Below are 23287 nucleotides of genomic sequence, written 5' to 3' on the forward strand. Positions count from 1 at the left end.
AGCAATGGGATGGGAGAGGTGGAGCCTCCCTGGAGAGGTGCCTGCTCCCAGGACTCCAGGCACCCATTTTGGGGTAGTTTGGGGGCACGTGTGCATTAAGGACTGGGGGTGCTTTGCTCGTGCCCAGCCTTGCTTCAGTGAGAGCTTCACGTGGCCTCTCGTGCCACCCGCTGTGTCTGTGGCTTCTTCCTCTGACCCGTGCGCAGGTTTTGAGGCAAACACAAGCCCATGCCATAACTGGGGCATGGTGCTGGCGTGTGTTTGATTTCCATCGATGCATCTATAAGGGCATCTCAGATTTCCTCGTGTGTCAGCAAGGCCCAGACATCCTCAGGGCAGTGCAGACACCTACGCAGTGGAGGATGCTGCAACTGTGCTTTCCCTGGGAACAGCGTGTCCAAGACATTTCCGTTTGGCAGGAGGCATGGAAGGATACAGGACTGCCAGAGCGGGGCCGCTTCCCAGCAGCATCAGCCTGAATGTTAGCGAGCACACGGAGGTCTGCGCTCATGGCTAGGAGCCTGTGTTTGAAACACAAACTGCTTGCGTGACCCCAGCACATGCAGTGTTATCACATGCAGGCGTGCCGTGCCGTGCCCTGCCATAAGCACGGCTTCCCTGTGGCACAAAGCACATGAAGGATGAGAGTCAGACTGGTAGTGGAGATGGAAAAGGAGCCAGGCAGGCTATAAGGATGGCTTTCTGTTCCCCACCAGCTCCCTGGCAAGCTGCAGGGGCGGGATGCACAGGTTTGCTTGGTGCAGAAAGGTGATGTGGGTTATTTTGGGGAGAGGGGTTGCAGCCCTCTAGAGAAGTCCTACATGCTGGAGCTCACCAAAACCTGCTTCGAGCGGGAGATGCCCATGTCACCACCGGCCTCCTCCTGACTGCAGCCTTTCCCCTGAGACAGGGGAGCCCTGCCCCACAGGGGCAGCCTGAGCACCGAGCCCTGGCCTCGCCGGGCTGGGGGTGAGCTGCGGGCAGCCCCCGCCGCAGGTGGGAAGCGCCGCCCGGGGCGGCCCCGGTCCCGCCCCGCTGCCCGCTCGGCCCCGCCCGGGGGCCTATCCCGCCGCGGAGGGAGGACCGGAGGGAGGGAGGGACGGACCGACCAACCGACCGGGGCGGGAGCCCGGCCCGGCCCCGCCCCGCCCGCGCCCGCCGCGCCGCACCTGAGCGAGCAGCGGCGGCTCCGCGCCGGCCCCGGCTCTGGCCCCTCTGCCGCCCGCCCATGGCTCGGCCGCTACCGCTGCTGCTCTGTCTGGCCGCGCTGGGCGCCGGCTGCCGGGCAGGGCCCCCCCCCGCCGGCACGGCCGGGCCCTCCGCCGAGCCGCTGCAGGACGAGGCGGACAACCAGGAGAACATCCTCTCCCAGGTACCTGCTGGCGGGAGAGCGGGGCAACGCGGGACGGGCTGCGCACCCTCGGAGTCCGGCCAGGGGATGCTGTGTGCACCCAGGGCCGTGCTGGATGTGCTGGGGGATGCTGGATGTGCGTGCTCGGCGGTGCTGGAGGATACTGGATGTGCGTGCTCGGCGGTGCTGGGGGATGCTGTGCGCCCCCCGGCGCTCACTGACGATGCTGGGGTGTGTGCCCCTGCAGGGAGTTTTATCGCCCCGGGGTGCAGTGAACTCCCTGAAGCCCAATGGGGAGCAGTTCACAGCTTCCATCCTATCGTTTCCGTGGGTGGGGGGACTTAAAAACCGGGGAGCTCTTTAGGAGGGGAATTGGTGGAGCCTCTTTGTGTGCAGAAAGGAGGGAGCCAGGCTCTTGCCCCGCCAGTGGGATGTGGTGGAGGTTTCCATTGGATTTGGCCGATCAGACTGTGTTATTATCTGCCCTCGGAAATGGCTAATGTGGAGTCTATTGGAAATGTACCGTCAAAGTTATTTTTGTGCTTGGGCTTTCAGAAGCGCTGTCTGCAAATCGCTGTAAAGGAAATTCCTGGCATTGTATGGGGCTAATCAGAAATACTGCTTCACCACCAGGTTACGCTGCTCATAGGGTGGCTTTCGGTAATCCTTCCAGCGCACCCTTACCCTGTTTGCCCATGTAAAAAAGAATCTTCTTCAGAGTAGCAGGTGATTTATTGGGTTTACTGGACACAGAGCATTAAAAGACATCAGGATGGGGTTCATATTTAAAATTCCTGTATTTAAGATTCCAAGCAGCTAGGTCCATTTTACGCCAAGTGGAATAAAAAATACCCTGTTGGGAGAAGCCAGTTTTTATTCCCCTTTTTGTGCTTAGGCTTGTAGGCAGGGACCAGAAAACTTTGCACTCTCTAGAAAACTTCTTGGATTTTGGAAGAGCTGGCCAGTTTCCTTGAAGTTTAGGGCGTCCAAGGTGTCCTTATTTGGACCGTGAAGTTCAGGGTGCCCTTGTCCCTTGCTGGGCAAGCAGAGGACAAGATGTTTGCTAACTGTTGGTAACCTGTGCTCAGCTGTTAGGTGACTATGACAAGGTGAAGGCAGTGTCCGAAGGCTCCAACTGTCGGTGCAAATGCCTGGTCAGGCCCCTGGGCCGTGGTGCCTGCCAAAGGATTAACGAAGGCGCTTTCAAAGCGGAGGATTTTTACACGGTGGAAACCATCACGTCAGGACCCAGCTGCAAGTGTGCGTGTGTGGCCCCCCCCTCGGCGCTCAACCCTTGTGAGGGGGACTTCAGGCTGAAGAAGCTGCGGGAGGCAGAGAGCAGCGACCTGAAGGTAGGAGAGCACCTTGGATTTGGGATTCTTTTGGGAGGGGGAAATCTTCTGAAGCCTTTTCTTTTGGGTTTTTTTAAAAAAAACCTTTTTTTCCGAAACTTTTTTTTTTTTTTAAATAGAACATCTTTTAGTTACTTTTGTATCTGCATGTTTGATATAAAAATCAAGCTCAGCATAAGGGATTGATGTGAGCAGATGCAGATTCACCCCATGCTGCCTGGGGTCCCCTGTGGCTGCCTGTGCTGGAAGCCCAGGAGGGACTGGGCTGCTCCCTGCGCTTTGTCCAGCACTGCATGTCCCTGGGGCACAGCTCTGTTCTGCAGCTGCCAGGTCCGTTCCCGGCCACAGAGAGGGGCTCCCAAGGACCCACGCAAAAAGCTGTTTCTGGCTTCATGGACCAAAAGCTGCTGATGCGTCAGCGCGAGGGTGTGTTACACAGCTGGATGATGGCAGGATGGGTTTTGTTGTTTCAAATGCTGACACTTCTGTGCTATTCAGTATTTTGTCTCTTTAGTAATATCTCCCTCTTTTCCAAATGTGACAGTGTTTGTTCTAAGTACTCGTGGCTTTGACTGGATGCTTACTTTTGCTGGTCTAGCAGCTGGCAGCAGATGCTGCTGAGTTTTCCAGTTTGTTACCTGCACAAGGCAGCAGAAATCCTCCCCCAAGGGCCACTGTCTTGGTCCAGCCCTGGGGATTTCCCAGAGGATACTGTTGAGTGATGGGATGTACCCCAGGGCAGTGCTGCTAGTCCCAGCTCAGGTGGGAAGGCAGGCAGCATGCAAGGTGCTGCAGGGCAGCCTGCCACTACGGCCACCACGATGGGCTTGTTCTAATTAATTTGGAGCTCAAGGATGTGTTTTGTCTTGTCTGACTGCAGACAGTTAGCAGCTTCTTGTCCAAGCTTCCCTGCAGCTAGGGAAGATAAACAGGCACAGGCAGACAGTCCATCATTTCAGGGAAGGAGGAAACCAAGCCTGGAGTTGTTTGGTGGTCCCCCATCTGCAGAAGAAGCCAGGATGTCCCACTTGGCCTTAGATGAAGTGCTGTGAGCTCCCTGTGGGTAGGGGAGGGGACACCCTCCGAGGTGACAGAGCCACCCTTGTAGTCCCTCACCGGGAAGCAGGCAGAGCTCCTCCACCAGCAACTCACACCCCTCTCCCTGTCCTCTCCGGAGCCGGTCAGCCTCCAGGAGGAGCAAAGCGGCATGGCTAGCTGCGCCCTTGGCTCCGGCTGCCTCTTCCCACCAGGGAGCAGCTCACAGCCAGCTGTGGTGTGAAAGCTTGTCCTCTAGGAACTGGCCCAGGCTCACCCGCTCATTTCGCAAGGATTTGCGGCCAAACGATTTCACAAGGTTTATCCAAATATACACACGTGGGGTTTTTCTGTGCTGTGAGAGTCAAACCCCAGGAACTGTGAAAACAGGCTTGCCTTCTCGCCGAGCACAGAGCCCCTTCTGGGGTCGAGCTCGCGGGGAACAGCCACCTCTTGTAGGAGAAGCCTGTAGGATACAGCCCCAGTTCTTGTGTGACTCACGAGGAGCAGCTCCCACGCTCATGGGCAGGGGGGCCAGGAAAGCCAAGCCAGGCCGCCTCATTGCTCCTAACAGCCCCAGGGCTGGTCTCATGAGCATTGTTCCTGCCCCTTCCAGCAGCGGGAAGCATGTAGAGTCATGCTCTATGTCTGTGGTGTTTTATGAGGCTTTCTTATGCTCTGACTCAAAAGCTCTGGGTACTCCACAGGTGGGAGAGCCATGGGAAGCTCCCTAAAATGAGAGCCCTCCTTTATGATGGGTGGGCTGGAGGATGTGTCCCTGAAGAAATAATGAGGAAGGGAGTAGATAACCCCAGGCAGCAGGAACGTACCCCTGAGGCACCCCAGCTCAGTCGAATGGCTGCACTGGGCATCCCAGCTGAAGGTTTCAGTCCCATCTGTGCCTTTAACGAGGTCCCATAGGAATTCATGGGCCATCAGACCAGTAGGAGTAAGGTCCACAGTTGGTGGAGGGAAGGAAACAGTGAGTTAGTTGTGTGTGCATTAGTATGGTCTTTTTGGGAGGCTCAGCTTGGTGTTGGCAGGGGGTAGCTAAATCTAAGATCTGTTTTTGTGAAGTTGCAGCACGCTGCTCCTCTGCTTGCAGGCACAGCGCGTGTTTTGGGATCTTGGGTACAAAGTCTTGCAAGGAGTCTGTGCTCAGGAAGATTTGGAAGATGGTTAATAAAGTCTGTGGCCTTTGTGCATTGATGGAAACTATCCAGCCTGGAGGGAAAGCACATGTCTCCGGTGGCTGTCTGGCAGGTTGTGTACATCGTATTGGTCGTCTCCGTCCAGTTCTTGGTGGAAAGTGGATGCATAGCCATAAAACAGTCCTTGTCTCTTAATGCTGCCATTTTATCTGGCCCAAAAAAATCTTTCCTTTGCTATCAGCTCCACAGGGAGACTGCAGAGGCTGGGGTGGAAACTCAGAGTGCTGCCAGCAGTGCTGCCTGCACTTCTCCCATGTTTATGGAGCTCTGTCAAGCAGTTTGTAGCTGCTAGGAGAAAATGCCACCACCTTGTAGTAATTCCCATGCTGTGAAAACACTTCTCGGCTTTGGGGCTGTAAGATCTGCAGCACCATGCTGGGCATGTGGGTACAGGGAGTGGGTATGTGTGGGACCTGAGGCAGGGAATGGCCCAGGAGCCCTCCTCACCAGTCTGTGCCTTGCTCAGCACTGTGCTCTGCAGAGTGAGCACCACAAAATGCAGAATGAGGGTATTTCTGTCTGGATCCCCAGGCTTGGTGGGCAAGGGCTGATTCTGGGCAGAACATGGGGACACAACCCTTCCTGCTGCAGGAAGGGGATGAGTTAATGCAGAGCCCCTCTGAAACAGGTGGTTGAAGGAAAAGGCAGCATCCCTCTGATAAAGTTGTTCTCCAGGGAAGCAAACTGTTACCAGGCTGGTGCTGAATTTCAGTTGCTTCATTCTTGCATTTGTGAATATTTTTAATTTTTTAAACAAGTTTCTTCTTGTTCCAGGAAAAAAAGCACAGGATGGCACGAACTCAGTGTGATCTCAGACTGACTTTTATTTGAGCTGCTGTTCTCCTGTTGCCTCTTTTGCTGCCAGTCATGTCAGTGGTGGAGTAGCTAATCCTTTGGGCTTGTGACAGAACCTCCCTAGTGCTGGCAAGGAGGGCAGTGCTTCTCCTTGCTCTGATTGCTATCCCCCAGCACCCAAAACGTGCTCCTGAAGCTCTGCAGAGGTGGTGTGTGTTGCTCTGCATGCTGTGCTCTGACCACGGCAACAGGGCTGTGTAAGGAAAAACTTGCTTTTTCATATGTCTTGCACTTAGATGGGTGCATTGTCTTGACTCTTAAGTTGTACAAACCATGCAGGTACTTTAGAGCAAGTGCCTCTGACTGACGGTGTGCTCCCTTTGCTTTGCAGCTGTCCTCCATTGTTGAGATGCTGGAAAGTGCCTTTTATGGCTTAGACCTTCTGAAGCTGCACTCGGTCACAACCAAGCTGGTGGGTCGGGTGGAAAAGCTCGAGGAGGTAAGATGAGTCCTGCTCTCTTCTTTGAGGTTGTTACCTTCAGTAGGACTTGCCTCAAGTCAAGGTCTTGGTACCTTTGGTGCATTCAGAGCCTTGTTTCTTTTGGAAGAAATGTTAATGAACTATTAGGCTGAAACTAAACTTGACCAGACTAGACTGTTCTGACTAGACCCCTGTTCCTCGTGGGCAGTGCCCAGCGCATCACCACTCCGTTAACCTCCCCTGACCCTCTCCAGTTCCCCCCATCCCTTGTGGCTCAAACTGGACATAGGATCCCAGCTGGGGCCTCATCAGAACCAGTATCCCTTTATGGTCAGAAGGGCCTGCTGTTAAGTTTTTCCGCTTCTCAGTTTTACGTCTGTGCTGGTGTGATAGTTGCTGCTTTTGTGCTGTTTGATGTGGGCACAAGAGGTTCAGGGTTGGTGCTGGGGTACACTCACCAGGAGTGCTGGTAGCCAAGGAGGTCAGATTCCTTAAGGACCACGTTACATCTTGGCCTGTGTTAAAAAAGAGCTGAACCCTCAACACTCCAAAAATTATACATAAAGTACCTTCCTTTTATTTTCTTTCTTTTTTTTTTTTTTTTTTTTTAGAGCAGACTTTCAGTGAAATACTTTTCGCTCCCATACAGTTTAATATTTCTTTGGCTAGCAAAGCGTGGGGTTTGCAGTGTATTAAGCTGTGCTCAGCTATGTAGCAACAGGTTGCCAGATTAAATACTGGAGTTTTCTCCCGTGGTCCGTATCTGGGACAGTAATTCCACATTCTTGTCAGAGTGGAGCAGTCCTGTTCATCTGCAGCCAGGAGCCGAGAGGCAATGATTTATAAAGCCAAAATTCCACTTGCAAAGTGTTTTGGGAAAGCACGGCGTGCTTCATCCTGGGGTCAGGAAGGAGACAGCCGAGAGGAGCGTGTTCGCCTGGGGGGCTCTGTGTTTCCAAGCACAGTGATTGACCCAGAAGGGGAAAAAGGGTTTTGAGGTCTAAAAATAACAAAGCACCAATGTTTTTGTTTGCAATCCCACCCTCTTCCTGTGGTTTAGCATATTCTCCGGTTGTTTCTTGGGTTCCTAATTAGGGGAGAGGAGCAAGGGAAGTGGGAGCTGTGCCGCTAGCCCTATGCCGCACATCCCCACCGGGGACCTTCACCCCCGTGACACTGGTGGCCACAGATCTGGTGGTAGAGTGAGCCCTGTCCCATGGCACGGTGAGCCGGTCTCCCCCAGAGCAGGGGACAGAAAGGGCCCCATCAGGACAGATTGATGGTCTATTGCTATTTAATACCCACAGTTAGCTGGATTAGGGATGATGAAGGGGACAGGCTTTTTTTGGTATCATTTATGGATCTGTGGTCCATGAATTTGTCTCCCCTGAAACCAGCCGACTGCACTCTTTTTTGGTACGGAAGTGGTCCTGTGTACCAGCCAGTTCCTGCACAGGGGTTCAGTGCAAGCAGTGCTGGTGGCACTTGTATGTCTAAGCACCTCGGGGTGATCTTGCAGCGTGGCTGCTCCGCTCACAGCCTGTTGCAGTGGCACAGGCAGGCAGGAAGCTTGGTCTGGCTGATGTAGTTTGGCCAGAGAGGGAGCAATAAAGGTGTAGGAGGGGGGAATTCACAGATTTGGGTCTTTAATTGCCCAGAAGTGGAACCGCAGGATCACGTAACAAGGAGTTGAAGCTGCCCGCAGGCACTCAGATGGAATGGAGCAGGACAGGAGAGGTCTGGGTTGATGGAGAATCGTCATCTGGTACATGGAGATTCCCCTGGAGCCGCTGGGTCAGGGCAGAGCTGATGCAGGCAGCGTAAGGCAACAGGTGTGAAATGCCTCCTGCTGCTGGCTTAGCATGTAAATTCCTGTTGGGAAGAGGAGGATCACACCCTGCATTGGCCATGGGATCCAATATGGACAGCTGAGATGGTGAACAAGAGCCTGGCATGGCTTCAAAGCATCGGCCTCCCAGGCAGGTGTGCTTTTGGCAGCTGCTCCCCAGAAAGCAGCTGAGCGGCCTCAAGCAGCATCACAAGCCAGGCTTTGGTGGTGCCTCCCCACTCAAGGGGAGGCAGATTTTATCCCTAAGCAGGTCGTAAGCCAAACATTACACAGAATAAGTGATAAGGGCACAAGGCTGTCAGAATCAGTCATCATCCTCCCAAGAGGAGGATGGTATCGAAGCTGCTTCTGCTCCTCAGAGAGCATCATGAAATCCCCTATTCCTTTTCTTACTACAGCAAAATGCTTGCTGAGAAGCCCCTGTGTTATTGGACTCAGCCTCAAAGTTGCATGATAAATATGTGACTCACGATTCCTGGGTAAAGACTGGGAATTTGGATGCCCATGGAGGGGAGTTGGGGGCTAACTGAGCTCAGGATGGTGGTGTTGCAGAGATGAGAAGTTATTGCAAGTTGTCTGCAGTATAACAAGGTGTTTTATACAAATGGTGTCAGTAAAGGGAAGGAACCCTCAACACTTGTTCCGCAGAGCTAGTGTCTTCTCTAGAGAGGCAGCGTCTCTGCTTTGTCTTTAGCTTGCAGCTGTTGCATCAGCTGGTGATGCTGAGGCTGCAGATGGAGGTCACGGTGAGGTTTAGGAGAAATGAATGGCGGGACAGATTGGAAATGAAGGGCTGGGGGAACCACCATCAATCTATGCAAAAATGCTATGATTGATGTGCCAACTATTCAAAGCAGTAAAATACCAAGGAGTGATGAGCAGAGACTGCAGCAACCCTTTAGATACAACGTTGGGAGACTGAGAAGGGCAAAGGGTTTGTCTGCCCTGGGCTGCCTGATGAGCTGCAGGCAGCCCCAGCTCCCTCCCAGTCCCAGGACAACTCTCTGAGGGTCAGTGGCTCTCCTCTCGACCCCAAATTCTCCCTTTCTTCATGGGAGCAGAGTAGATGGGGAGGAGCAGTCCCTGAGTGCGGCTGAGCAGTGGGGCAGGACTGGGAGAACAGAAATCAGACAAGTGGGATGCGGACCTCAAGGACTTTGCCTCAGGGGTCAGGCAGGCAGCAGCCAGCCAGGATGGGACCCTGCTAGGAAAGTGGAATTAATAAATGGGAGATGAACTTGCTGCCATAGGCAAAGGAGTCAAGGCTGGGACTTTAGATGCCTTAGCTTGTCTTTTCCTTCTATGGGCCAGTGAACATGGCTGAAGATGGGCATTGAAGAACCTCAAGGCCACTCTGTTGTTCCATGGGGGCGTTGTGGCAAAGGGTGATGTGCACACCAGGGATGTGGTTTCTGGATGCCACTGGGATCAGGGGCACCTTCTTAGCAGCTGAAGCACCCAACTGCATGGAGAAGCCCAGCTGTGAGCCAAGGATGTGAGCATGGATCTCACTGGCTCCTGGTCTGCACTTTGCGGGGTCGTGGAGCATCCCTTGTCTTTACATGGTGTAAAGTCCTCTCTTGCTTTTTAAGGGCATGTCCAGGAACTTCACACAGCAAGGCCATCGGGCAAGAGCCAATGTGGAGGACGGTCTGCAGGATCCCCACCGCAGGGACCGGGAGAACTGCTCCAGCCTCCTTACCAACAGCCTTGCTGACATTGAGAGCTCGCTGCAGCGGGACGCTGAGGCTGCCTACATGCATGCAGAGGTATGACCGCCCAGGCGTGTTGCACGGCATGAGATCGCTGCCGCAGCGTGAGCCAGCCCTGAGGGTGTCTCTGGATGTGGCCCCTGGCCCAGGGTTATTTTCTCCTTGGCTCAGCCGACCCCATTTCCGTGCCTCCGGCTCCAGCCTGCTCCTCGCGGCGCAGCCCAGCTGCCGCCGGGACGTAGGAGGGAGGAGGAGGGGGCTGCTCCCCGGGCCTCCCTCCTTCCCCTGGGGCTGCTGGTGTGCGAGGTCAGCGGCGGTGCTGCTTGGAAAGCATGATGTCATTGCGGGCGGCTGGGAAGCGCTGGAAAACTCAGAGCCTTTGGCTAGCAGGGCCTGGGGGCTCGGTGCAGGGCAGCCTGTCGCCCTTCTTCCCTCCCGGGCCATTGCCCCTCCCCACCCAGCCCCTGTTCCTGGCGGGCTCCGGGCGGAGCTTCCAGCATCCCACTGGCTCCAGCCCCAGACTGGGGGGATCCCCATGGGGACTGCCCAGTGCAGGGACATCCTGTGCCTGGGGCAGTGGTTTCTGTGCAGCCCCAGAGAGGGGTGTGTTGGGAAAAGGCCATTCCAGGGTGTCCTGACCCCCTTACTGCTTTGGTGGTGCAACCTAGCATGGCCTTGTGCTGCTCTGTTCCATGTTGGCTGGCTGCTGGAGCATCCTGCCTTCACCCCAGGGTCCCCTCTGCAGGGCAAAAGGAGGTGTCTGGGGATGAATAGAACTGTTGCTGCATCATTTCCAGCTCCAAAGAGGGGTGTTCAGCTCCAGGGAGTGAAGGCAGCCTGCACATGGCCCCTGAGGGTCCTACACAGCGGGGGGCTCCCAAAGCCTCCCACCATGCACTGTGGGGCACTGACCCTGACGTGCCATGGCAGCTCTGCTCCAGGCAGAGCGGTGTGTCCGGCAGCGCTCCCAGTGCCTCTCCCCTGCTCCCCAGGCCATGCCTGGAGCATGGGCTCTGCTGCCTGCTGGAGAGGAGCCAGCCTGATCCAGGCAGCAGAGAGAAGTGTGGGGCTTTTATTACCCCGGGTGACCTCATTTCCCAATGTTCCCTTTTTCTCACTGTTAATTGCAGCAGGGCTGTGAAGGAACCCTGGGCCCGTCTTCTCAGCCAAATGGGCACCGCTTCAACCTTTCGGCTGTCTTTCCGATTTCCTTTAATGAGATGAAATCCTTCAGGCATGAGCTGTGGCAGCTGGTGGCTGCCTCAGTGCAGAGCTCCCGCTTCCTGCCCTGGATGGCGAGGTCCCGCTCCCTGCCCTGGGGATGGTTCCTGGTCCCTGCTTGTCAGGACCTTCAGCTTCTGCTCTACCAAAGCTCAGTGCACATTGCATGCTCTCCATGGATCAGGTTCTGGCAGTGCCAGGGAGTGGACGTGCGAGCGGTTGCAGTGAGGGCTGTGCCCTGCTAATGCTGCCCCAGAGTCCCCCTACCCTGCCCTCACATCCTGCATCCCCCAGCCTGTGCCTTACTGAGCACTGGGTCCCAGGTTTGCAGGGTGGCACCAAGGTCATGCAGAGGAAATGCTGGTCTGCATCTGAAGATGACTCTGAGAAGGGAGGTAGGACAGTGTCCTACCCACTGCTTGGCTGGCCAGCCTGACCTGCCCCATCTGCCAAAACACGGCTGTTCTGGCCCATCCCCTAACGGCTTCCTACATCTCTTCCAGGGAAAATATGAAGAAAGATTCCTGAAAGAGGAAACCATATCCCAGCAGATCAACTCTGTTGAGTCCCTCCCGGAGCTGCACCTCTCTCCGGAGGATGAGAAGCCTGAGCAGCTCTTGCAGAGGAAGCTGCGTGTGAGGAGCCGTCCTCCTTCCAAGCCCACCATTGTCCGAGGGGTCACCTACTACAAAGCCCAGTCCACTGAGTCAGAGAATGACATTGAGGAGCAACGTGAGTTGGGTTTGCAGCCACGTCCAGTGGTATGGTTGCGTCCTGCAGCAAAACCAGTGTCCACCCCTGAGTCCTGCCTCATCCCCTGGGAGGCACATGGGGCCACCATGGGGAGGAGGGCTTGGAGGTGGGATGATTGGTACCTCACCCCTGTGCAGCCTTTGAGCCCTGTGTGTGGGACCAGTGCAGAGTTGTTATTCCATGGAAAAGCCCTGGTAGCTAAGGAAATAGGTCACTGCTTTGGTTTAAAATACCCAGCACCACCACCTATCCAAAAGTAAATGCATGTTTGTCACATATGTTAGTCCTGCAAATGCACCAGCCCAATGGCATCTGGGAGGTTTGTGCAGTAGTCAGGGTACTGGAAGGCGGCTCAGAGCTGCTGCTGGCTGCCCGATAGCTCAGCAGGGTGCTGCTCACTGACCCAGCCATGGTGAGAGCAGGGGCCGAGCCCCCTGGGACCAGCAGCACAGGCAAAAAGGCAAGTGCCCTTTCTCTGCAAAGCAGTGTGTGGGTTTGTGAGGTCCCTGAGATGAAGAGCAGCAGAGGGTACCTGCAACAGCTGGGGAGCCCAAGTGGTCCCCGTGCCCTGGGTGAGGCACCTGCTTTGGCAGCCTGGGTTAGGAGAGTGGGATCTGGCTGGGTGCTGCAGCTGTGTCCATCCTGTCCCAGGCAGCACGGAGCCCCTGCTCCGTCTCTGGGAACTGGCAGGACTGAATCGCTCTCCATCACCTCCTGCTCTGCCCAGCCTGAGGTGATGAACACGGCTGCGAGGGGGTCTCGCTCACCTTCTAATGCAGGCACCATCAGCCCCTGCAGTTCACACAGCCTTTCTCCAGCTGGAAATTCAAAGGGAAACCCAAATGGATTTAGTACAATACAGCCTGGAGAAGTGGGCAGAGGGGCCAGAGCAGTGGGGTGGGCGCAGAGGGGCTGCACAGGACTTACTCCCCCTCTCTGTGTTTGCCAGCGGATGAGCTGTTCAGTGGGGACAACACGGTGGACCTGCTGATCGAGGACCAGCTCCTAAGGCCCAGCAGCAGGGTGGGCGAGGATGCGAGGAAGCCCTCCCCGGTGGGATGGCCGCCCACCCCTGACAGTGACCCTACCACCCCGCCAGCCACCGACACTGCCTCAGTGGCCACAGTGCCCCTGTCCCCTGCCATGTCCACAGAGCCCATACTGGACCCCACTGCTGTGAGCTGGCTGACCCCCACCCCGGAGACCACGACTGCCCTGCCAGGGCTGGTGGAAGAGGAGACTCCACAGCTACTGGCAGCTTTGACCAGCACAGTGGTGGCTACAGCCACTGAAAGCCTGCCTACAGCCACCACTGCTGTCCCCAGCCCTGCTATGGCCACCACCACTGGCATCTCAAGGGACATGGGGATGAGCCTTGCCCCAGAGAGCAGCCCAGGAGCTTGGGGACCGGCAAGCACCCCGCTGACACCAGTCAGTCCCACCATCCCTGCCACTCCAAAGCAAGCCCTGGAGGAGGAGGACATCAGGAACATCATTGGTGAGTGCCTGCACTGATCCAGCTGTGCACATGGGGGCTGGCTTGTGCCCACAGCGTGTTCTACTGAGCACAGCACACCTGAATTTGGTCACGGGTGGGAGGTGCCATGGAGATGGTGGCTGGACAGCACGTTACTGGGATGCCAGGTTTACCTGCTTGTTAACTCTGGAACCTACTGTAGTCTTCACTCAGTTTGAGGAGCCAGGCAGAGCAGAAAGAGGCCTGCCTGGAGATGGACCCAAGACAGGCAGCAGTGTCAGCTGGGGCAGGAACATGGCTGAGGCTGTGGGGAACTGTTTGCAGGATCTGGCCGGTGCTGCTGGACCTCATGAGGCTGCACCCAGGCCGAGGCAGTGGGGATATCTGCTGGGCAGGCAAAGGGCTGGAGGGGGGTGATACCTGCAGACCCCCAGCAGGAGCAGGGAGAGCACGGCTGCACTGCCTCTGGCCTCGTGAGCTTTTCTCTGCCCGCACAGGGCGCTGCAAGGACACGCTGTCCACCATTTCGGGGCCCACCACCCAGAACACCTATGGGCGCAATGAGGGGGCCTGGATGAAGGACCCCCTGGCCCAGGAGGAGCGTATCTACGTCACCAACTATTACTATGGGAACACACTGGTGGAGTTCAGGAACCTCGACAACTTCAAGCAAGGTGGGTTTGCACCATCCCCAATGATGCTCACCTGGTCCGAGTAGTTTCCCTGTTCCTAGGATGCTGCACCATGGGAGGGTTGTCTGGCAGGGACCCTCCCCTCTTGGGTGCTGGTACCCGGCGTGTGGGGTTCAGAGCACAAGGCAGGTGAGGCTGCTCCTGGTGGCTCTGGGCTTGCCTGTCACTACACCAGGCTGCTGCTGGTGGCTGGGGAGGGAGCACAGTAGGGCTGTGGGCAGAGGGTGCTGCTGATGGGGCCACCAACCCCAAAGCAAAGGGAGGGTCTCACCAGCAAGGTGTCTCTGCCCCACAGGTCGCTGGAGCAACTCCTACAAGCTCCCATACAGCTGGATTGGGACGGGGCACGTTGTCTACAATGGCTCCTTCTACTACAACCGGGCCTTCACACGCAACATCATCAAATACGACCTGAAGCAGCGGTATGTGGCTGCCTGGGCCATGCTGCATGATGTGGCCTACGAGGAGTCTACCCCGTGGCGGTGGCGAGGCCACTCAGACGTGGACTTTGCTGTGGATGAGAATGGCCTGTGGGTCATCTACCCAGCCATCAGCTATGAGGGCTTCAACCAGGAGGTGATTGTGCTGAGCAAGCTGAATGCGGCTGACCTCAGCACCCAGAAGGAGACCACATGGCGGACAGGGCTGCGGAAGAACTTCTACGGGAACTGCTTTGTAATCTGTGGGGTCCTGTATGCAGTTGACAGCTACAACAAGAGGAACGCCAACATCTCCTACGCCTTTGACACGCACACCAACACGCAGATCATCCCCCGGCTGCTCTTTGAGAACGAGTACGCCTATACCACACAGATAGACTATAACCCCAAGGACCGCCTGCTCTACGCCTGGGACAATGGGCACCAAGTCACCTACCACGTCATCTTTGCCTACTGAGCCCCCCTGCCACAGTGGGGCACTGCGAGCCAGGGGCCACCAGCACCTTTTATTATTATTTTTATTGTTATTATTGTTATTTTGTACAAATCAAAGAGTAAATGATGGATTTTTAAGCTGTTTTTTATGGCGGATTGTAGATCGATCCCAGGCCAGAACTACCCCCTTTCTCTTTGCTGTAACGTTGCTTCTAGTTTTCCTTCCTGTAGGGAGGTCTTCTTCAGGAGAGCAGACCTGGCTCTCCTGCCTGGGAGAAGAGGTGGCCTAGATGTGGTCCTCCTGATGAGGTTTTAGCTAACAATGACCACCAAAAGACCCAGAACCAGTGCAAAGCTGGCCTTCCTGCTGCAGGCACCAGGTCCCAGCGAGACGCTGATGTCTGCCTGTCCTTGTGGAGGATGTGCATGTCCCATGGGAATGTCCTGTCTCCCGGGACCATCTTCCCAGCTAACGGTCAGCAGGCCTTTTGGAGATCCTGCTGTACAATGGGGCTGCGAGTGCAGCTCCGGCAGCCCCTGGTGCTGGCACTTACACCGAGGTCTGTCCCCTCCAGCCTGGGCTCTGCCCTTTGCAACCTGCTCTGGGGGGCCGGGTGCACCCTGGGCCCTGACTTGCACCTGGAGTGAGCTGGTGGTGGGAGGGGGACACTGTAAATACGTGTAGATGGCTTTTGTTTGTTCATTTTGTAACCCAAAATAGCCCCCTTCCCTGGTTGTTGGGCAAAGGCTCTGCTTGGCCGGGCGCTAGGCTGCCTGGGTGGGGAGCCGTGGGGCTGGGGGAGCCCTGCCTCCCCATGCCACTGCCGCTCCATCTCCAGTGTGTCCTCTCAGTGCCATGCTCGCCCTGGTCCTGGCTGCTGGCCACCAGGAGCCCCTGCCCTTCTGCCCAGCAGCATCTTGTATTTACATGCTGTCAACAATAAAAGATCCAGTACCTTTGCAGCTGTTTGGGGCTTTCTTTGGGTCCAGTTCACCCTTTAGGTGCACAGAAATGGATGGGGTGGTGGTGGTTTTGGTTGGTTTGGGGAATGCTCATTTACACATGAAGAGGCTCTATGCTGCTTATGCCTGGCAGCGGGGCAGGGTAGCGTGGCCATGTCCAGCCCTGAGAAGAGCTTGGCTCTGTCATGCCTGTGCTTGGCCCCAGGTCACTCAGGCTGCTGTGGCCCCGTCTTCCCTAGGCTCCGGGTGAGCAGCTTGCGCAGAATGCCCCCTCCTCAGGAGCAGGAGGAGGGGACTGGGTGCATGTGCCTTGGGCAGCGTCAGTGCTGCGCAGCCCAAGAGACAGCGCTGACCTAGTCATTTGCTTAAGTAAAACAGTATTAACAAGCAAAATAGTAATAATAAATAAAAGAACCATTTTATTGCCTTCAGTGCTAGGGACAGAGAGAACAGAACTACAAGGGCCAAGAGGTGCTCTCCACCACTGGAGCCCCGGGTGCTGGCTGAGGATGCGGTGCCACAGCAGCGCCCAAGCCCCCAGCCCCCAAAAAGCCTTTTCCAACAGGCTGGGCTGCGCCAAGCTCATCCACCATCGCCAGGTCCCCTCCCCAGCCACACAGCAGCACCCCCCCAGAGGCTGGTCACCCCTGCGCAGCGCTGTGAGGAGCTGCGTGCTGCTGCCTGGGGCACTGCTGGGGTTTGGTTTTGACTATTGTGTGAGCTGGCCCACAGTCAGGTGGGGCTGGGCCAGGAAAGGAACTGGTGCAAGGAGCGCAGCCAAAGCCCTCACCGAGCCCGGCTGCTTCCCAGCAGCGCAAGCGCCAAGGGGACAGGGGGCCTGTGCAGCTCACGCTGACTACGTGGCAAAGGGCAAAGCTTTTCCATAGTGTTGCAAGGCACATACTTTACAGGGGTGTATTGCTCCTCACCCTCCTCCCGGATTCCCCTGAGCTGTTTGCCTTGCTACAGGATCAACCTTTATTTCCTAACAGCCGCACACACAAATAATATTAATAACCATAATAATGATAATAAAACCACCCCACATCAGTCAGCGGTTCAGACAATGAAGGCAGTTGGCTGGCAAACTGAAGCCCATGATTTTATATGCTAACTGCAAAGGGGAAAAAAAATAATGTAACATGCTGAAGTCATTAGGAAAGGCCGATGCTTCGCTGGTGTCTCATCCCAGCTGAACACAGCAGCGCACTGCGTGCTGGAGCCCTACGGCCCAGCTCCGGCCTGGCAAACCTGGGACCAGCTGAGAGCTCTGCAGCAGGCTGTGTAACGGCAGCACTCGGCTGCAGCAAGAGCCATGTCTGGTCGCTCAGTGCTCGGGGACAAACAGCAGCTCCCCTGCTGTGTGATGGGTGGCTATCAGTGCAAGGCAGAGAAGGGGTGTGCAAGTGTCTGTGTGTCAGGAGGGAGGTGCTGTTGTTGTGTCCCACCAAACTGAAGCAGCTGTTCTGCCCCAGCAGGTCCAACAGCTCTATAGGCTGTTAGTGAAAAGCATTAAATATAAAATAAAAAAAACAAACAACCAAACACCAAACAAAAAAAAACAACTCAAAAAAACCAAAACTAAGTAAGAAACAGAAGGAAAAAACCAATCCAAACAAACAAAAAGAATAGCAGTACACTCCTCACAAATACACGTCTCCACTAAATCACCACCCCTGGGGCAAGCTACAGCCTTTTACCACTCTCTCTCTGTGTGCGTACACACTGCCTCACCCCATACCACCGTGGTAAGCTGTTCTGCTTGTAGTGCTCTGGCTGTAAGTGGGGGTTCCCACCACCCTGCTGGGTGGCTGGGGCTGGGTTGCCCCATAGCACTGCTGCAATCCTGGGCAGTAGCCCAGGGCTTCCTGGCAAGGGAGGCTGTATGGGCAGGGATTTGGGCAGGCATGTGGGGTTGAAGAGGAGTGGGACTATCTGTCCAGGCCCAGCACAGCCACTGTGGCAGAGGAGGGATGCTCCTGCTCCTGGGGTGCAGGGCCAGGGCTGGAGTGGCAGGCTTAGCATGGGGTGCGGGGCTGCGGCTGTCCCTGCACTTGCAGGGAGAGCTTCCTGCAAGCTTCCTCCTGCTGCCCCGAGCGCACTGTAGGGAGGGAAGCCTGATCTTGAGCATGGGCCTCTGCAGTGGTGCCTCTGGGCAGGACCCCAGCACTCAGCACCCCACCTCAGGAGGAGTTTAACAGGGACAAAAACAAACAACAAAAAAACAACAAACCGAACAACCCACAATTCTGGACTGCGTAAGTAGCAAGGACGGCCTGTGTCCTTTGTCCCCCCTGTGCCAGCCCTGGGCACCAGTGGCTGATGCCAACACGAGGACTGTAGCAGAGTGCCTCACCCACACCCTTGGCACCAGGCATTGCACGCTGCATGGGTCCCCCAGGCCTGTCCCTGCCAAGAAGCCAGCTGAGCAATATAATCCCTGGGCAGGATATGGCTGTTGGGTAGGGTCAGGCACAGGAATGGGCTAAGTGGAGTCTGCCCTTGTTGTGCTGATGTGCCAGGAGCTCCAGGACCTGCTGGCAAAGGGGTTCAGTCTGGCAGTAGGACCTGCTGCGTGTGGGTTGCTGCTGCTGCAGGAGCTACTGCAGGGATTTGACAATAGCCCTCAGGGCATGGGATGTCTCTGGGACGGAGGGAGATGCACTGTAGAAGGTGTCAGTGTGGTTTCTGCGCTGCTCTCGGAGGTATGGCGGGACAGATGAACTTTTGATGTGGAGGATCCTGGTGTCCATCACTTCACAATCGATCTGCATCATCACCTCATAGTCCTGCCCATTGATCACATTCTCTGCAAAAGTAAAAAAAAAACAAACAAAGAAGTTGAGACTTAGCCCTGCAAACTTGTGATCCCACAGCACCAAAACCAGAGCTTTCTAGACCTCTCTCTTTGTATGGAGCAGAAGCTGGAGAGGGAGACCGCCGTCCTTTTTGCAGCTCCACACATGGAGCTCCATCTCACACAGTGCAGCCCCATCCTGCTTGTGACACCTGAAAGGGCCCAGGCCACGCTAGGCATGTGCAGGCACACACAGAAATTAATGCAAGTCTTTTCTTTCCCCCTTCATCATCTGCACATAATTACTCATGGAGTTTGTATTGTGTAAATTTATTACCTAACTGTTGTTCCTGAGCCACTAAAGCGTAGGGGTGAGTGAAGATAGAGTTTATTTAAGCAAGCTGAATGTTTCACTTTCTTTTTATTGGTTTAAGAATACTGCAACCCCTTGAACACTCAGGATCTAGAGGAATTTCTTCACCAGATTATTAATAAAAAAAGTTAAAATGCGATTGCTTGAAGGAATTAACTGTGCTGCCTTATTACCATCCTGACCCAGCTGTTGTTACTTGCATGATGTTATGATGACACCAGACAAGGCCATTACCCTGAGACGCCTCCGGACATAGGGAGATGCAGGGCAGCACATGGGACCCTGGCACAAAGGCATGCCAAGCTGCATCACCCCAGCGCAGCCCCAGACCAGGCACGTCTGCTGCTGCAGAAGCTCTTGGGCTTACAGGCAGAGGCTGTGCACATGGCTAGCATCTGGTGCCTGGATTTAAAGGTGGGAGACTATTCCATGCATAGGTGGTGTGTCCAGGAATGAGAGAGCCGAGATCAGATTTCCAGGCACGACCAATCCTTGCCTTTCAGAGTCAGAAGACTGCCATTGGCAGGGTTTTCTTTCTGTGCTAAGGAGGATGGAAGATCACCTAATGGAAAGCGTATGGATTGGAGGAATGCAATATACATTACTAATTTTTACTGTTTTCCTGGATTAACTCTGACTCTGGATGACAGCTGACAACCATGGCTGGACCCTCTTGTACCCCATGCCACCTGTGGAAGCCATTAGATCTAGTATGTCTGGTACAGTAATGAAAAGCAGGAGCAAACCCTTGCTAAGGGGGCTGAGAGCTTGCAGGCAAAATCAAAGCTCCCACCTGCAGAAACGGAATGCAAAAGGCTTTATATGTGCCACTGAGTGACTGAGGCCAGGAGCAGCTGTGCATGTCTCTGTGCCACTAACCCAAACGCCATGACAAGCAGCTTGTCCCTCCTGGTCCCCAGCTGGGACCCTTTTAGAGACCATCCCTCCAGGTCACTCCTTTCATCCTTTGGATATGCTATTGGTTCCCACCCAACAGGCCCAGGACCAGACGGTGGAGGGGTCTGTGTTGGCAGTGCTGCTCAGGCAAGAGGGCTGCACGGGGCAGCAGAGGGGCATGAGGGGAAGCTGGCAGGAGAGTGGAGGGTCAAAGAGCCTGGAGACGGCAAATGGGAACAGATCAGTTCGCAGTGATACAGCAAGCTGAAAACACAGCTCTCACCTCTCATGTTGCAGACAACAGCTCAATAGGACCCTGGATACATGAGAAAATGTGCTCCAAAGCCACAAGTGGGTGAGGTGGGATGGGATGGCTGCCCAGGGCCAGGAAAACCTCTTGGTAAGGCAGTAAGACTTTCCCGCAGCAGCCAGCACAGTGGGCTATCATTAGGTTCCCTGGCATTGCACAACATGGAGAACAGCAATCCCGAGAGCAGCGCGTGGAGGGAGGGAGCTGCGCTGTGTGGGTGGCAGCAGGGAGCATGGGAACCGGATCAGCACATCTCAGCCAGCTGGGATCCCGCTTCTCCCAGCACTGACACTGGCTCCCCCTGCGAATAAGTGGACCGCAATTAAGTAAGCCACAGCTCTGCTACCCGGTGGAAGAGGTGCTGTGTCTTCTGAGGCCACCACAGCTGAGATACCTGAGAGGAATCATGCTCCCAATGAGCCTCTGGCCAGTAGGCATGGAAGGGACTCATACACCCCACTCGGGCATTTGCAAAGTGCTCAAATCCTGCCCTGTGTATGTGAATTAGCCCAGGAGTGACACTCAGGTTTAAAGGCAGATACCTGATTCTTTCCTCTTTTGGGTTGAAGGTATTGTTGATGAAGAACAACTGCAGGGAGCCTCTGCAAAGGGACTCGTCTCACAGGGATGAGGACAGTAGCGGGAATGACTCAACTCCCACTACAGACATTTTTGGCAGCCTTTCTCATTGCCATTAGCACCAAACTGACTTAGCAGAGGAGGTGAGATTTTCCACAAAGACAGCAGTCACTGCTTGGTGATGCTGCTGGGGGCCTGGACCAGCTGAAAGGGCACTGCAAGGAACCGTCTGAAGGCTGTGCCAGCCCCAGGATGCCTGGCTACCACCGGAGAGCCCTGCCCAGCCCACCCCAGCCCGGAGGGTGGAGGGGCCAACGATCTGCGTAAGCCCACATGATGCTCTCAGCAAAACAACAGGCAAACGTGACCTGAATGCAGCCGGCACAATCCGACGTTTGGAAAGATTAGCTCACTGACAAAGGGGCAGGCATTGCAAAAATGATTCCACATGGCTCTGTCCTGACCTCGATGCCATTAAACTGTTTCACGATCTGGATGAGGAATAGAGAGCATACTTGTGAGATTTCTGGAAGATGCTGAACTGGAGAGATTTCAACCACCTTGGAGTATTGGATTAGACTGCAGTTTTGATAAAAAAGAGAAGCTGTCCAAAATCTCCAGGATGCATTTCAACCAAGGCCAGAGTGAAGTACAATGCTCAGGAGAATTGGAAAACACGAGTACAAAATGGGGCTGGGCAGAAGCATTGCAGAAAAAGCTTGAGGACTGCAGATCACTGTGGATAAGCCCACAGCAACACGACTAGAAATGATCAGTTCAATTCCAAGAGAAACAGATTAATCTTTGCAAAGTTTCTAATGATAATGAACTACAAGCCCTGGCTGAAGCTACCTCAGGAGACCAGAGGATCTCTGCAACTGGCAGTTTTAAAGGAAAGGCTTGATGACTACCTCTCAGACAAGACCCAGGGTACCTAACTCTCGCTCCGCACAGGCACACGCACTTGCAGGTGTTCCTGGTCCCTCTGGCCTGGCCTTTCTGTGAGCTGCCTGTTCATGACTGGAGCCCCTTAGGGTAGACTGCAACCAGTCATTAAAGAGCCCAGGTCCACAAAGAAGCCAACATACGTCACTGAGCTGTGATGATTCTCTCTGCTCTTTGCTTGTGACAAAGCAGTGCAAGTTGGGCAAAGCCCTTGCAGTGAGATTTGAGCTTGATGTTTCCCACAGGGAAGGGATGCACACCTCCAGCGCCCATGGTTCAGATAGCAGTGAAAACTGTGCCAATCTTCCTTGATGGCCAGTTTAAATCCAATGGCTACCTAGCTGGACACACTCAGTTGTGCTATTCTTAATCCCTCGTCAGTAAGCGGGCAACATCTGAAGTACAGTTGTGGATTCTCCACGGGACCCCATGGCCTGTTCTGTGGCCTCATCCATAGAACAGGCCAACAATTTTGCCTAGTGGTTCCTGCATCAGAACTTTTAAAAGTAGCCTCGTCAGGCTTTCTTTCCTTCCCCTTCCATGGGGCTGTCTAGCAGGAGCAACATCTGGGAGACACCAGTGGAGCACAAGGCAGAGAGGCCCTGCGGAGTGTTGAGCTCACCAGTTGCATATGGCTGATCTCTGGAGACACCAGAGTATGTAACCGGTGCTTTCTCTCAACGCTCAGGTCAGCACGTACTGCCCTGCTTGAAGTTGCTGCCTGCTGACGCTGCTCGTTTGCTGGCTGGAAGGTCAGCACTGCCAATGTGCATTGCACAGGGTGGCTTAATAGCCCAGAGCAACACTTGACACTGAGTTATTTCTAAAGTTTATTGTCTTGAGTTACCTATGACTGATGTTTTGTAGGATTACATAAGTGAAAACTCAGGAACAGATCTCCTGTAGAGGTGTCTGGATTTATAAATAGATTTATTTTTCCTCTTTGAAGTTCAGAACACACAGCCTCTCACACGGTACAGCCTCAGGCTTAAGATGCTATCCTTCCCAGGCCAAAAGGCTGTGTTGCAGCTAATTATTTGTTAACAGGTTTAAAAGCCATGCTTCAGATGATAGACAACTTCAAATTAACAGCACAGGTAATTGTGCCAAGCATTGCTGTTCTCTGACTGCACCTTCTCAAAGAGGCTCACTGGCTTCCACAAGCTGTACCAGACTCCCAGCACAATCTTGGTCTAGAGAACAGAAATCTAATTCTGCAGTGCTGCTCTCTAGGGTCTATGGCAGTTCCTCTAAAAAGCAAAGATGCTGCTAGATCCCGCTGATGAAAGCTGAAGTCTACAGTCCAAACCAAAAACATTTAGCAAATAAGGCTGAGGGTAATAAATACTGTTACAAATTACCGGAGATGATGGAAGATTGTCTTCATATTTGAAACACTAAATTTTCAAACCTGGCTTATTAGAAAGACCATAAAACCAAAGTCCTCCTTCTCCCCTTAGTAGTACTGATGTATCAATAAATTGGATGTTCAAATGTCCATCTTTGAGATCAGGCATCTACTTATATAAGAGATGCTGTCTTAGAGAAAGGCAGAAGACAGGCAGCGGGCTTGAGAGGTGGGCAATGAAAATCTAAAGTGTCTGTTCTGAAATAAGTCA

The 23287-nt window shown here is 54.5% G+C and overlaps 2 protein-coding genes across 4 annotated transcripts in view; one reads left to right on the top strand and one right to left on the bottom strand.

The window, feature by feature from the left end:
* The first annotated feature begins 1079 nt into the window (after positions 1-1079).
* On the top strand, positions 1080-15767 carry OLFML2B (olfactomedin like 2B). Its single transcript, XM_030496561.1, has 8 exons — positions 1080-1372; positions 2440-2703; positions 6136-6243; positions 9667-9843; positions 11511-11739; positions 12710-13258; positions 13735-13911; positions 14225-15767. The coding sequence occupies exons 1-8, from the start codon at positions 1229-1231 to the stop codon at positions 14824-14826; spliced, it is 2250 nt and encodes a 749-aa protein (XP_030352421.1). The 5' UTR covers positions 1080-1228; the 3' UTR covers positions 14827-15767.
* A 393-nt stretch (positions 15768-16160) lies between these two features.
* ATF6 (activating transcription factor 6) overlaps positions 16161-23287 on the bottom strand; it is an 80257-nt gene continuing 73130 nt past the window's right edge. For all 3 annotated transcript variants that reach the window (XM_030496564.1, XM_030496563.1, XM_030496562.1), the window contains one exon: positions 16161-18576. In XM_030496564.1, the coding sequence (XP_030352424.1) occupies positions 18368-18576 (209 nt within the window). In that variant the 3' untranslated portion in view covers positions 16161-18367. The remainder of the gene's footprint in view (positions 18577-23287) is intronic.

This window comes from Strigops habroptila, chromosome 8, assembly GCF_004027225.2.
Source record: "Strigops habroptila isolate Jane chromosome 8, bStrHab1.2.pri, whole genome shotgun sequence".
NCBI lineage: Eukaryota > Metazoa > Chordata > Aves > Psittaciformes > Psittacidae > Strigops > Strigops habroptila.